This window comes from Zalophus californianus, chromosome X, assembly GCF_009762305.2.
Source record: "Zalophus californianus isolate mZalCal1 chromosome X, mZalCal1.pri.v2, whole genome shotgun sequence".
Taxonomy (NCBI): Eukaryota; Metazoa; Chordata; class Mammalia; order Carnivora; family Otariidae; genus Zalophus; species Zalophus californianus.
This window is the reverse complement of record NC_045612.1, coordinates 20,769,469-20,783,400: the sequence shown is the minus strand read 5'-3', so window position 1 is coordinate 20,783,400 and position 13,932 is coordinate 20,769,469. Positions and strand designations below refer to the sequence as shown.

Below are 13,932 nucleotides of genomic sequence, written 5' to 3'. Positions count from 1 at the left end.
TCCGTCTGTCCCCCTAGACTGTAAGTTCCATGAAGGCAGGGCTATGTGCATCTTATCACTTTATCCACAGCAAATTATTCATTGAATGGATGCATAACTTTACGAGGTAGTCTGTTGTCTCTTATCTACAGAAGTTCTTGTTTGTTTTCACACAACTGCCTGAAGCCCAAAAGTGCGCCTCCCAGTCCTAATGTTCTAAAGGAGTTGGTCACTGTTTTGGGGCTTTTTAAAGATTCATATGGCTCACAGGAGTGTTAGAGATCCTCACTGTGTTTGTATGTTCATTTACTCAACAAATAATGCATTTAGGTATTTATTGGGAACTTTCTTGTGGCAGACAGTGTTAGGTGGTGGGGATATAATGGTGAACAAGACAAACATAGTCCCTGTTGTCCCGGGGAGCACATTCTAGTTGGGGGAGACAGACAATAAGCACACAAAAAATAATATAATTTTAGATAGAAGTAAATGCTATGAAGACATTAACAGAGCATGAAACAGTGACTTGGTAATGATGGTAGGGAAGTACTTCAGCTAGGCTAGCCAGGAAAAGGCTGTGAGGAGGTGACATTTGAGCAGAGGTCTGAATGATGAGAAGGTGGCCACATGAAAATCTGAGAGAAAAACATTTCATAAAGAGGGAACAGGTACAAAGGCCCTGAGTTGGGAATGAACTGGATATGTTCAAGGATTAAAAAGAAGGTGGTGTGGCTGAGTGCGGTAAATGAAGGAGAGAGTAGCAGGAAATGAAACTGGAGAGACTGGCAGAGGCTGAATCATGTAGGATTCTACAGGTCATCGAAGAAAATGTGCAATTAGAATGAAATCCACAGGGAAGCCATTGGAGAGCATCAGGCAGGAAAGTGACACTATTTATAATTTAATACATAAATTAACTATATTTATTATATTGGACTGTATCTCTAAGGTCTCTTGCCATTTTAGCAGTCTAACTCTAGGTTATCTGCATCTGGGCTTTATTTTGGCTGAATTTCACAATTTTCCAACATTAATTTTGGTCTGAGACCTTCAACATTTGCTGGTAACCCATTGGGGGGAAGCATGTTACCACTCTGTTTCTATAAAAAGTGCCCTTATTCTGTTAATGTTGGATCGAAAAAAGTGGTTAGTAGAGGTAATTATCTTGAGTATTCTAATCTATAGGATGGGATAGGGGATATTTATAAGTTTGGATTCTCATATTATTTTCTTATCCAAATATATCCATTTTTTAGTATAGTGGTGGATTTTACTTTACCAGTGGAAGGGCAGAATAACATTTTCAATGACCCAGTGCCTAACATACAGGAGTTACTTAATAGATATTTTAAAACAGTCCATCCACTAAATAGGAACTGTTTCTTTTGGCTGAATTCAACACACACCACCAGTTTATGACCTTTGGTATGCATAATTTGTCATTTAATTTTAATAACCACTCAGTGGGTGTGTGTAGGGCTCCCACTGTATAAAACAGGAAACCTAAACTCAAAGCAATTCACATTGTTCCTCATGTAATCCTGAAAGCATTTACATGAGGTAGTCACGTTTCTGATGAAACAGAAGGATAGTGACTTACCCACCTCCCTATTCCCTTACCCTACTTCCATTTTCCTACTAGAATTTATCATTTCTGAATATAATATATATCAATCTGTGTATTTGTTTATCAGCTCTGCTAGAGTATGCACTCCATGAGGGGAGGAGCTGTATAAGTTCTCTCTTCCTGTATAACCAATCACTCCAAAACTCGGTGCCTTAAAACCAAAAAGACTTACTATCTCGCTGTTCCGTGGGTCAGGAATTCAGAAGCAACCAACTCCATGATTTCAGCCTAGATTCTCTCATGAGATTATAGTCAGATGCCAAGCTAGGGCTGCAGCCATCTGAAGGCTTGGCTGGAGCTGGGATATCTGCTTCAAAGGTCACTCATGTGGCTATTGGCAGGAAGCCTTATTTTCTCACTATTTGGGCCTCTCCTCATGACAGGACAGCTGGCTTTCTCTACTGTGAACAATTCAAGAGAGAAAAAGAAGCAAAAGCCTTTTAGATATAAAACATCTTTTACAACATAACATGGAGGTGACAGAGTACTGCTGTATTCTCTTGGTGACACCTCTCCTGGGATGTTGTGGGAGGGGTTACACAAGGGTATGAATAACTGGCGGTGGCTTTCATTGGGGTCATCTTGGAGGCTGGCTGCCACAGGTACTTCTCTGGTTTACTATAATAGTAATATTACTACAATAGTAATAATAGTAAACTAGAGAAGAGTATAGTAAGCATCAAGAAAGAGTACCTTGCATATAGAAGGTGCTTAAATATTTGTTGAATGAGTAGGTAGATTTAGAGTACATACGAATTCAAAATGTATGTCTTTAGAAAAACAGCATTCATGGAGCCGTAAGTTGTTGGAGAGGGACATGGAAGAGGAGTACTAAAATAAAAGTTGTTGTCAGTTGTAAATAGTAAGGGGAAATAACTCTTTTTTTATTATATCCCTCAGATGTGGAAACATGAGGGATTTTTTGCACTCTATAAAGGATTTTGGCCAAACTGGCTTCGACTTGGACCCTGGAACATCATTGTATCCTTTTAGAATATGACAATGAAATCAGATGCTTCAAGCTCCCAGGTAATTCTAGATTAGGGGAAGGAAAATTTCATTATTGACACCTTTAGGCAAGTGAGAAACTCAAGCATTCTAATTGTGACCATTGAGGATGGAACTAATAGAGAAATGACTTTCAGCTGGAGTCTAGTACAAACTGAAGGCAGCAGAAAAGATATACCAAAATTTCCTCTTTAAAACAAAACAAGTACAACCAAATCGGGAAGGGGTTATGAAGTTTTTGGAAACCCTGTTGGGATTTGCCCTAGGAAAGTGCATGCTGAGGTGGTCCATATTTCCTACTCCTAACTATAGGACCAAAGTAATGGGAAATAATAAGACAGAACACACTCTTAGAGCAAAGGAATCCAGGCCAAGTAGGGCTCTTTTCCTCATGGGTGGATCTCCTTTCTTTAGCCGTGTTTGAGTGCCTCCTCTGTGCAGAGAGTTGAATTGGATATTGTGTGTAGTTTATGTGTACAGTGGTGAGTATTGCAGGGTTGAAAAATAATTCCTTGCCCTTGCAGAGACTATAGGTTGATGGAGATAGTATCTCTTCTCCCTCCTTGGGATTGATCTAATCACCTAAAGTCTGTAACAGTTACTCTTAGCATGGAATTATATGTTGTCATTAATATTCTTCAGGGTGGAGGTGGTGGTAGTGGTGGGTGTGTGTGTCTGTATGTGTCCTGTTTGCCCCTGAAGACGATAAGTATGTTAATCTGTTTTTATTGCTACGTGCCAAATCATAATGGGTACATGGTGGGCACTCAGCACATGCTTGACTTGCCAGGTATTGTTTTTAAAAAAACTTAAGCAAGTGCAACTCAGAAGAGCCCAGGCTAAATACCTCAATGTAAGAGAATGTAGTACACAATTTTAGAACTTGGTTAGGTTTTCACTATCAATCCAGTGATCTTCCATGACTTACTCTTCAGTTTTTTATTACATACGAGCAGCTCAAGAGGCTTCAGATCTAAGGACTGAATGATATGTGAGCCAAGCCCTGCCAACCTTTCTACTCTTTTCCCTTTTTCTGTGTTCTAATGTATTTTGACAAAGTTGTGTTTACTGAACCACTGGTCTCCCAGGAGCCTCCTGATGGAAGAACTATAGGATGGTTCAAAATTGTTCATGTGTTTGTGTTACCATGTTAACTTTTTCCCTGAGAGGAAGTGTTAACATTGAGACTCTGGCCCCAGATTGGTATCTTCTATGAAGATGGATACTGATGGATGACATTCAACATGGCCTTCTTTTCAAATGTTGGTTAAATGTAGTTGGTTAGCCCCAGACTTGGGCTGGAGCAGAAGGCATAGGCCAGGGCAGTTACTGCTATGTATGTTTCAGACCTCGGTTCTCATTAAAGTATTTATTGGCAGAATCACTTTGGCTTTGTTTTCATTTACTGCTTTCTCTTTTGCCAGCTATTTAAGTTACATTCTCCAGAAAGTGATAAAGGTTACTATGAAATTGAGTCTGGACTCTTAAAGCACATTTATGGGAATAGACAAAGTGCATTGTGTTTTCCCACTGCCACTTGTCATAATGCTACTTACTTGTAAACATCTGGTAAATGGTTCTTTCCTCAGCATGAATAACCAAACAAGTGGCTCATTTGGAAGTTTCTACAGATTAAATGTAAAAAGAGGCTTAAAATAGAACCTTGTGTCCAGGGTTCTAATTGTCTCACAGGCAAAAAGTTTTGGCTACTTTCTTGGACTAGAAAAGTGCCTAGCACGTTGTAGGCACTCAAATATTTGTGGATGGGACTAGAGGGTATTGGGTATTACGCTAAGCGAAATAAGTCAATCAGAGAAAGACAAGTATCATATGATCTCACTCATATGTGGAGTTTAAGAAACAAAACAGGATCATAGGGGAAGGGAGGGAAAAATAAAACAAGATGAAATCAGAGAGGGAGACGAGCCATTAAGAGACTCTTAATCATAGGAAACACTGTCATATGTGTAATATAAGAAACATTGCAGAGGATCATAGGGTAAGGGAGGGAAAACTGAATGGGAAGTCATCAGAGAGGGAGACAAACCAGGAGAGACTCAACTCTAGGAAACAAACAGGGTTGCTGGAGGGAAGGGGGCTGGGGGGCTGGGGTGATCGGGTGATGGACATTAAGGAGGGCACATGATATGGGTGTTACACGCAACTGATAAATTATTGAGCGCTACATCTGAAACTAATGATGCACTATATGTTGGCTAACTGAATTTAAATAAAATAAAAATTTTTAAAAATGTAAAAAAATCATAGGAAACAAACTGAGGGTTGCTGGAGGGGAGGGTTACTGGAGGGAGGGCAAGGTTGCTGGATGGGATAGCTGGGTGGTGGACATTGGGGGGGTGCATGATGTGGTGAGCACTGGGTATTATGTAAGACTGATGGATCGCTGAACTCTACCTCTGAAACTGGTAATGCAGTGTATGTTAATTGAATTTACATTAAAAAAATTAAAAAAGTATTTGTGGAATGAATAGTTTAGCTCTTCATCTTTATCCATTCATTGATTTGTTCAACAAACATTTATTGTATGTCTAATATGTCCTAGATGCTGGGAATATAAAAGTAAGTTAAGAGTCTCTGTTTTCAAGCTCACATTATAGGAGGAGAAAGAGATATGTAAGTAGATAATTATAGTAGGTACTAAGTACTATGTGAAAGATGAACAAAGTGCTAGAAGCACAGAGAAGGGAACAGCCAGTTACCTAGGGGATTGGCCAAAGGCTTCATAGCAGAGATGACATTTGAGGTAAATAGCAGATGTTACCATATGGATAAGGCAGGGAAGGACATTCCAGGCAGGGAAATAGGGGAAAGTTCAGTGTAGCTAAAATGTAGGGCAGTGGTTTTCAAATACTGTGTGAGGCAGAATCTCCTGGAGATCTTGTGAAAATGTAGATTCTTACATTCCATTGCCCTCCTAACCTTATCTGGGGCAAAGGCATTTGCTTTCATCACGGGTACTTGACACAGGTGGTCCTTAGACTACACTTTGGGAAGCACTTGTACAGAACTGTGGGCTGGAATGAAATGAAGTAAGAGTAGTGTGACCAAAAGGGTCTCAAATTATGAGGGATCTTTATATGTACTAGGAAAGAGTTTGACTTTTTTATCCTGGAGTGGGGGGTAGGCAAAGGAAGTTAAAAATAGGGGAATAATATAACCAGCTTTTAATTTTAGGAAGATAACCCTGTTGTGGAGGGTAGGCTGGAGGGGAGCAACCCAAAAAAGGTTAAGACCCACTGAAATCTACTCTTTTTTATATACAGGTAGATAAAATATGGTCCACAAAAACGAAGACAATTTGTCCTAAGTCACATAACTGGATTGTGGCAAATTTGAGACTAGCGCGTAGTTCTCAGATTTCTTCTTTGTCTCATTCTACCACTCCATAGTGCTTTCTTAACTATCAGTCTAACGTACTGATTTTTAAAACTTAAGTTTAATATACTTTATTTTTTTAAAGATTTTATTTATTTATTTGACAGAGAGCATGCACAAGCAGGGGGAGCAGCAGACAGAGGGAGAGGGAGAAACAGGCTTCCTGACGAGCAGGGAGCCTGATGCGGGGCTCGATCCCAGGACCTGGGATCATAACCTGAGCCGAAGGCAGTGGCCCAACTGACTGAGCCACCCAGGCGCCCCAAATAGACTTTATTTTTAAAAGAAGTTTCAGGTTCACAGCAAAATCGTGTGGAAGGTACAGAGATTTCCTGTGTACTCCTAACCCTACATAATGCACAGCTTCCCCCCTTTGAAATTCATCACCAGAGTGATTCATTTGCTACAGTTAGTGACTCTACAATGGCATATTATTATCACCCCAAAACCATTATCTACATTAGGCTTCACTCTTAGGGTTATGCATTCTGTGGGTTTTGATGTATGACATGTATCCATTGTTGTAGTATACGGAATCGTTTCACTGCCCAAAAAGTCCTCTGTGCTCTGCCTATTTATCCTTCCCTCTCCCCCAACCCCTGCAGTCCACTGACCCTTTTATTATCTCTATATTTTTGCCTTTTCCAGAGTGCTAGTGGTATGTAGCCTTTTGAGATTGACTTTTTTACTTAGTAATATGCACTTAAGTTCTTGTCTTTTCATGCCATGTCTTTTCACGGCTTGATAGCTCACTTTCTTTTTCTTTTCTTTTGGATGTACCACAGTGTATTTATCCATTTACCTACTAATGCATGTCTTGGTTGCTTCCAAGTTTTGGCATTTATGAATAAAGCTGCTATAAATAAATATTCATGTGCAAGTTTTTGTGTGGACACAAGTTTCAACTCATTTGGGTAAATACCAAGAAGTACAATTGCTGGGTGGTATTGTAAGAGTATGTTTAGTTTTGTAAGAAACTGCCGAACTGTCTTCCAATAGTAGCTGTACTATTTTGCATTCCCACCAACAATGAACAAGAGTTCCTCTGTCTCCACATCCTTACCAGCTTTTGGTGGTGTCAGTGTTTTGGATTTTGACCATTGTTTTAGGTGTGTAGTGGTATCTTAATTTTTTTTTTCTTATCAGCTGTCACTTTAAAAAGTTTTTTATTTTATTTTTTTAAAGATTTTATTTATTTATTTATTTGAGAGAGAGAATGAGAGAGAGAGCACATGAGAGGGGGGAGGGTCAGAGGGAGAAGCAGACTCCCTGCCGAGCAGGGAGCCCGATGCGGGACTCGATCCCGGGACTCCAGGATCATGACCTGAGCCGAAGGCAGTCACTTAACCAACTGAGCCACCCAGGCGCCCACTTTAAAAAGTTTTTTAAAGTTTTTAACTTTAATTTCAGGATAGTTAACATATAGTGTTATATTAGTTTCGGGTGTACAATATAGTGATTCAGTAATTCTATACATTACTCATTACTCATACGATGAGTGTACTCTTACTCCTCATCACCCAGTCCACCCATCCACCCACCGCCCCTCTGGTAACCGTCAGTGTGTTCTCTAGAGTTAAGAGTCTGTTCCTTGGTTTGTCTCTTTCTTTGTTTTTTCCTTGGTTCATTTGTTTAGTTTCTTAAATTCCACATATGAGTGGAATTGTATGGTGTTTGTGTTTCTCTGACTGACTTATTTTGCTTGGCACTATACTCTCTAGCTCCATCCATGTTGTTGCAAATGGCAAGATTTCACTCTTTTTTATGGCTGAATAATATTCCATTGTGTACATATACTTTTTAAGACTACCCCACTAGTCAGATACCCTACTCATTCCTGAATAGATTAGCAAAAAGGAAGTCATTTTTTTCACAATGGTATAGACTGAAAGGTAGTTTCTTAAAGGGTTTATATATATATGTATATATATATATATATTTTAAAGATTTGTTTATTTGAGAGAGCGAGAATGAGAGAGAGAGAGTACGAGAGGGGGGAGGGTCAGAGGGAGAAGCAGTCTCCTCGCCGAGCAGGGAGCCCGATGCGGGACTCGATCCCGGGACTCCGGGATCATGACCTGAGCTGAAGGCAGCCGCCCAACCAACTGAGCCACCCAGGGCTTATATATATTGGAAATTGGCGTTCTATTCACCTCAGCTTAAATGTTATTCCTTTGGGGAAACCTTACATTGATTTTCTCTCTACCAATCTAAATTTCTTCATTATAATTCTTATACCACATATTTATAACTACATACTATTATTTGTGTGATGATTTAATATCTCCCATTAGTCTGGAAACTCCATAAAAATAGGGATTCTGTTGATTTTGTTTACTGCTGTGTTCTCCATGCCTAGCACATATACTCAGTAAATATTTGTTAAATGAAAAAATGAATTTATCTGTATCCAAAGAACTGATAAAATGCCTAAAACGTGGCAAAGATTAAACAAATACTGTGGGATTTAAATGGAATGAAATTAAGTTTTGAATTACTAGATAAGGATGGAATGATAAAGAATAGGTTATTAAGGATAAATAGAGGTGCTTGGGGAGGGAGATGCACCTAATCTTTTGTTTATTGTTGTTACTGTTATTTTATATAATAAAGTAGTCTCCATCCCCAGTGTGGAGCCTAATGCAGGGCTTGAACTCATGACGCTGAGATCAAGACCTTAGCTGAGATCAAGAGTTGGATACTTAACCCACTGAGCCAGCCAGGTGCCCTGATATACCTAATCTTTTAAATTGATTATCTGTTCATTCATTAAACAAATATCCCTGCCTCATTGAGCTTACTGTGTACAGAAGGGAGATATAACAAAAAGATTAATGAGTAAAATATATAGTTTACTGGATGGTGATAAGTCATTTATAGAAAAATAAAGCAGGGGAGGTCACATACCGAGAAAGCCAAATTTAAGTCTATAGGGGGTGAGAAAAGGAGCCATTCTAGGGTTAAAGCAAATGCAAAGGCTCTGAGGTGAGAGTCTACGTGGAGTCTAATGATTCAAGCAAGAAGTGATGGTGGCTTGGATGAGGGTAGCAGCAGTGGAGGCTGTGAGAAGTGGTGGAAATTCATATATTTTGGAGAAGAGCGAATAATGACCCGCTAGGGCATAGGATGTGGGTTGTAAGAGAGAAAGTGAGCAGTGGTAAGGATTACTCCAAGGCCCAAGTCTCTAGAAGGGCAGGATTGCCATAGAGATGGAGAAGGCTCTGGAAGGCACAGGTTGTTTTTGTTTTTGGTCAGGAAAGTACTAATTTTGTTTTGTACATGTTAATTTTGTTGTGCCTACTAGATTTTAATACACATGTAGAGTAGGCAGTGAGACGTGGAAGTGTGGAGTTCAGGGGAGAGGCATGGGCCAGGGATGTACATTTGGAAATCATCAGCATATAGATGGTGCTTAAAGCCATGATAAAGAGATCCCAAGGGAGTGTCAGTAGCAAGAGAAGAGGTCCAAGAACTGAGCCTGGGCCAGTCCAGCATAAAACAGTTTGGGGAGGACATCGCAGAGGACACTGGTGATGACTAAAAATCAGTCTGAAGTATTAAAAAGCCCAATATTTTAATGATAGAAACAGAGTAAAGGGGCAGGAAGGGCCAATTATTTTCAATACAAAATTTGAAGAAAAAGAGTTTGAAGCTGATGATATCTTTATCCAAATTACCAAAGCTTTAAAGACTGATGCCTTTATAGTAGCCATAATCATGGGTAGGTAATTCAAATTAAAGAATCTGACTTGTTTTTTTTTTTAATTTTAGGTGTATTATCCTATCCTATTCTTAGTCATGGATTAATACAGTATCCCCTCAGGTAACCAATATGATGAATAGAGTATTTTGATTGAACACTAAGGACTGACCCATTTCTATAGTGAAATAGGCTACTACAGTAAGGGTGCCTCAGAGAGTAAGTAAGGGTCTGACTCTTACCACAGAACATTTGAAGGGGATTATTATACATGTATGAAGAATTCAGTGTTTCACAAAAATATTCACCATAGAGTTCCCTTAAGTAATAGCTCCCCATTGTATATATGAATTGCAATTTTTGATTGAAAAATAACTTTTTAGGGGCGTAACAGTATGAAATAGACCCACCAGTGTCTTTTGAAGGTAGATTGATAAGGGAAATCTTTCAGAGTCAGTGAGTACAAGGAAACAGTCTTTAAAGGGACTAAGGACTTTGCATGAAAACCTTTTTATCGGGGTGCCTGGGTGGCTCAGTCGGTTAAGCATCTGCTTTGATTCAGGTCATGATCCCAGGGGCCTGGGATCGAGCCCCGCATCAGGCTCCCTGCTCAGCGGGAAGCCTGCTTCTCCCTCTCCCACTCCCCCTGCTTGTGTTCCCTCTCGCTGTGTCTCTCTCTGTCAAATAATAAAATCTTAAAAAAAAAAAAACCTTTTTGTCAAAAAACAAAATAAGACAAACTCTTTGGACTGTCAGCTCAATTTATGTGTAAACTTAAAACTGTTCTAAAAAACAAAGTCTATTGGGGCACCTGGGTGGCTCAGTCAGTTGAGCGTCTGCCTTCGGCTCGGGTCATGATCTCAGGGTCCTGGGATCAAGCTCCACATCAAGCTCCACATTGGGCTCCCTGCTCAGCGGAGAGTCTGCTTCTCTCTCTGCTCCAACCCCCACTGCTCGTGCTCTCTCTCTCAAATAAATAAAGTCTTTAAAAAATCAATAAAAAACAAAGTCTATTAATTTTTCAAAAATGCCAAAATGAAAAGGTGTAACAAAGATGGGCAGGCACCACTGATGTGGTAGAGAAATAATGATTTTCCCAGGTAGAAAGCCCAGCATATCAAAAAGAAAGCCAGACAGTAACAGGAGTTGGTGAGGATGTGAAGAAATTGAAACTTGTACATTGCAGGAGAGGTTGTAAAATGATGTAGCCCTTTTGGAACACAGTTGGGCACATTCTCAAAAGTTAGACGTAGGATTACCATTAGGCCCAGTAGTTCTGTACCCAAAAGAATTGAAAACAGGGACTCAGATACTTGTACATCAATGTTCATTGCAGCATTATTCATAATAACGAAAAGATGGAAACAACCCAAATATCTATCAACTGATGAATGGATAAACAAATTGTGGTATATCCATACAATGGCATATTCAGCTGTAAAGAGGTATGAGGGGGGCGCCTGGGTGGCTCAGTTGGTTAAGCGACTGCCTTCGGCTCAGGTCATGATCCTGGAGGTCCCGGGATCGAGTCCCGCATCGGACTCCCTGCTCAGTGGAGAGTCTGCTTCTCCTTCTCACCCTCCTCCCTCTCATGCGCTCTGTCTCTCATTCTCTCTCTCAAATAAATAAAATCTTTAAAAAAAAAAAAAAAGAGGTATGAGGGGCTGACATGTTGCTACAACATGGATGAACCTTGAAAACATGTTAAATGCAAGAAGTAGACACAAAAGTCCACCTGTTGTTATGATCCCAGTTTTATTCATTTTTAAAGATTTTATTTATTTGAGAGAATGAGAGAGCCCAACCAGGGAGGGGGGCACATGGGGAGGAGCAGAGGGAGAGGGAGAAGCAGACTCCCCGCTGAGCAGGGAGCCCAGTTCAGGGCTCAATCCCAGGACCCCGGGATCATGACCTGAGCCAAAGACACGCTTAGTCAACTGAGCCACCCAGGTGCTCCTGTATGATCCCAGTTTTATTTTTTTATTTTTTATTTTTAAAGATTTTATTTATTTATTTGACAGAGAGCGACACGGCGAAAGAGGGAACACAAGCAGGGGGAGTGGGAGAGGGAGAAGCAGGCTTCCCGCCGAGCAGGGAGCCCGATACGGGGCTTGATCCCAGGACCCTGGGATCATGACCTGAGCCGAAGGCAGACGCTTAACAACTGAGCCACCCAGGCACCCCCTGATCCCAGTTTTAAATAGAATGTCCAGAATAGGCAAATTCATAAAGATAGAAAGTAAATTAGTGGTTGCCTAGGGCTGGGGGAAATGGGGAGGACCACTAATGGGTATAAGGTTTCATTTTGGGATGAAAATTGTCTAAGATTAGATTATGGTTGATGGTTGCACAATTCTAAATATACTAAGAAACATTGAATTATGTGCTTTGAATAGGTGATCTTTATGGTATGTAAATTACATCTGAATAAAACTTTTTAAAAACCCAGCATGTGGTTTGGCTTGATTAGGATGGCCAGTGAGGAATTTCCATGAAGCTGATGGTAACAAAATGAAGATTGATTCATATTAACTCCAGAAGATCACATCTTCCTTTAGAATGACCAAAACCATCTTGTTACCAGCAACCTTTAGACCAAACAACTTACATTTCTGACCAGGAAACCCCAGGTTTGAAGGGATGAAATGATGACCGAAATCTGTAGGCTATAAGATGAAAAAACTGTCACTGTTTTTTTTCTTTCTTTTGAGAGGCTAGAGCATGAGACAACTCAGATGATAATAGCTAATACTTATATGGCCTTTATTATATGTCAGATACTGTTCTAAGCGTATTGTGTTTATAAAACTGTTTACATTCTTTCAACTACTCTAGGAGGTAGATACTATTCTTATTTTTAGATGAGAAACTGAGGCACAGAAAGGTAGAATACTTTATTCCTAGGAAATGACAGACCCAGGATTCTAACCCAGGCAGTCTGGTTCATGAGCCCATGCTTATAATCACTATGCTAGAGGTGTACCGGCTCAGCCTTGTCCAGGGTCACTTAAAGTTTATGGCAGGTGAGCAGTAAAGAATACTGATTTTATTAATTCCCCTATCTTTATAGAACCCTGGGAGAAAGGAGGTCAATAGTTGTGGTGGGTCACTCTTTGACACTTCACTGTAACACTGGCTTTAAATTATTTTCCAGGCGACCTGGAACCGCAAATATGTAATTTCCCTCTTATTCTCCACTTTCTACTTCTTCCCTCTCTTTTCTCTGTTGGCCTTCTCCACAACCTCCTTCCTCACGAGCCCACCCCTTCTTTCTCCAGTCTAAGTGAGCACAGTTCACCATACACACAGGGACTTGTTTTTGTTGTATGTTGTTATATTTATTGAAGAACTAGGAATTATCGATACAGAAGCCACTAGTTTGAAATGGAATAACTTGGACATGGGGCTAGGCTTCTCACCCTCTCTCCTCCAGCGCAAACAAGTGTGTTGTTAGGCTTATAAACAGATTTATGGGAGGAATGATTAAACTACTAAGAACCTGATTATAAATACTTATTTTCTATTTACTAAAGCATGTCACCTGAGGGGTAATATTTTTGCTAGCCCAGCCCAGTCAGAATATTGCATGTAAGTTAAAGTCATAAAATTGCTTTTTTTAATAAAGATTTTATTTATTCATGAGAGACAGACAGAGAGAGAGAGAGAGAGAGAGAGAGAGAGAGAGAGGCAGAGGGAGAAGCAGGCTCCCAAGGAGCAGGGAGCCTGATGCGGGATTCGAGAGAGAGAGAGAGAGAGAGAGAGAGAGAGAGAGAGAGAGAGAGAGGCAGAGGGAGAAGCAGGCTCCCAAGGAGCAGGGAGCCTGATGCGGGATTCGAGAGAGAGAGAGAGAGAGAGAGAGAGAGAGAGAGAGAGAGAGAGAGAGGCAGAGGGAGAAGCAGGCTCCCAAGGAGCAGGGAGCCTGATGCGGGATTCGAGAGAGAGAGAGAGAGAGAGAGAGAGAGAGAGAGAGAGAGAGAGAGAGAGGCAGAGGGAGAAGCAGGCTCCCAAGGAGCAGGGAGCCTCATGCGGGATTCGATCCCAGGACTCTGGGATCATGATCTGAGCTGAAGGCAGACGTTTCACCATCTGAGTCACCCAGGCACCCCATAAAATTGCTTTTTAAAAAACAAATATCTTCGGGGCGCCTGGGTGGCCAGTCGTTAAGTGTCTTCCTTCGGCTCAGGTCATGGTCCCGGGGTCCTGGGATCAAGCCCCGCATTGG

At 40.6% G+C, this 13,932-nt stretch overlaps 1 protein-coding gene across 5 annotated transcripts in view; it reads left to right on the top strand.

Moving 5' to 3' along the window:
- Positions 1-3,995, top strand: part of SLC25A14 (solute carrier family 25 member 14) — a 31,082-nt gene extending 27,087 nt beyond the window's left edge. For 3 of the 5 annotated variants that reach the window (XM_027609603.1, XM_027609602.1, XM_027609601.1), the window contains exons 10-11: positions 2,507-2,587; positions 3,550-3,992. In XM_027609603.1, the coding sequence (XP_027465404.1) occupies positions 2,507-2,587; positions 3,550-3,591 (123 nt within the window). In that variant the 3' untranslated portion in view covers positions 3,592-3,992. Of the gene's footprint in view, positions 1-2,506; positions 2,588-3,549 lie in introns of all 5 variants that reach the window. The other 2 variants (XM_027609598.1, XM_027609600.1) reach the window with 1 other exon arrangement.
- The last annotated feature ends 9,937 nt before the right edge of the window (positions 3,996-13,932 follow it).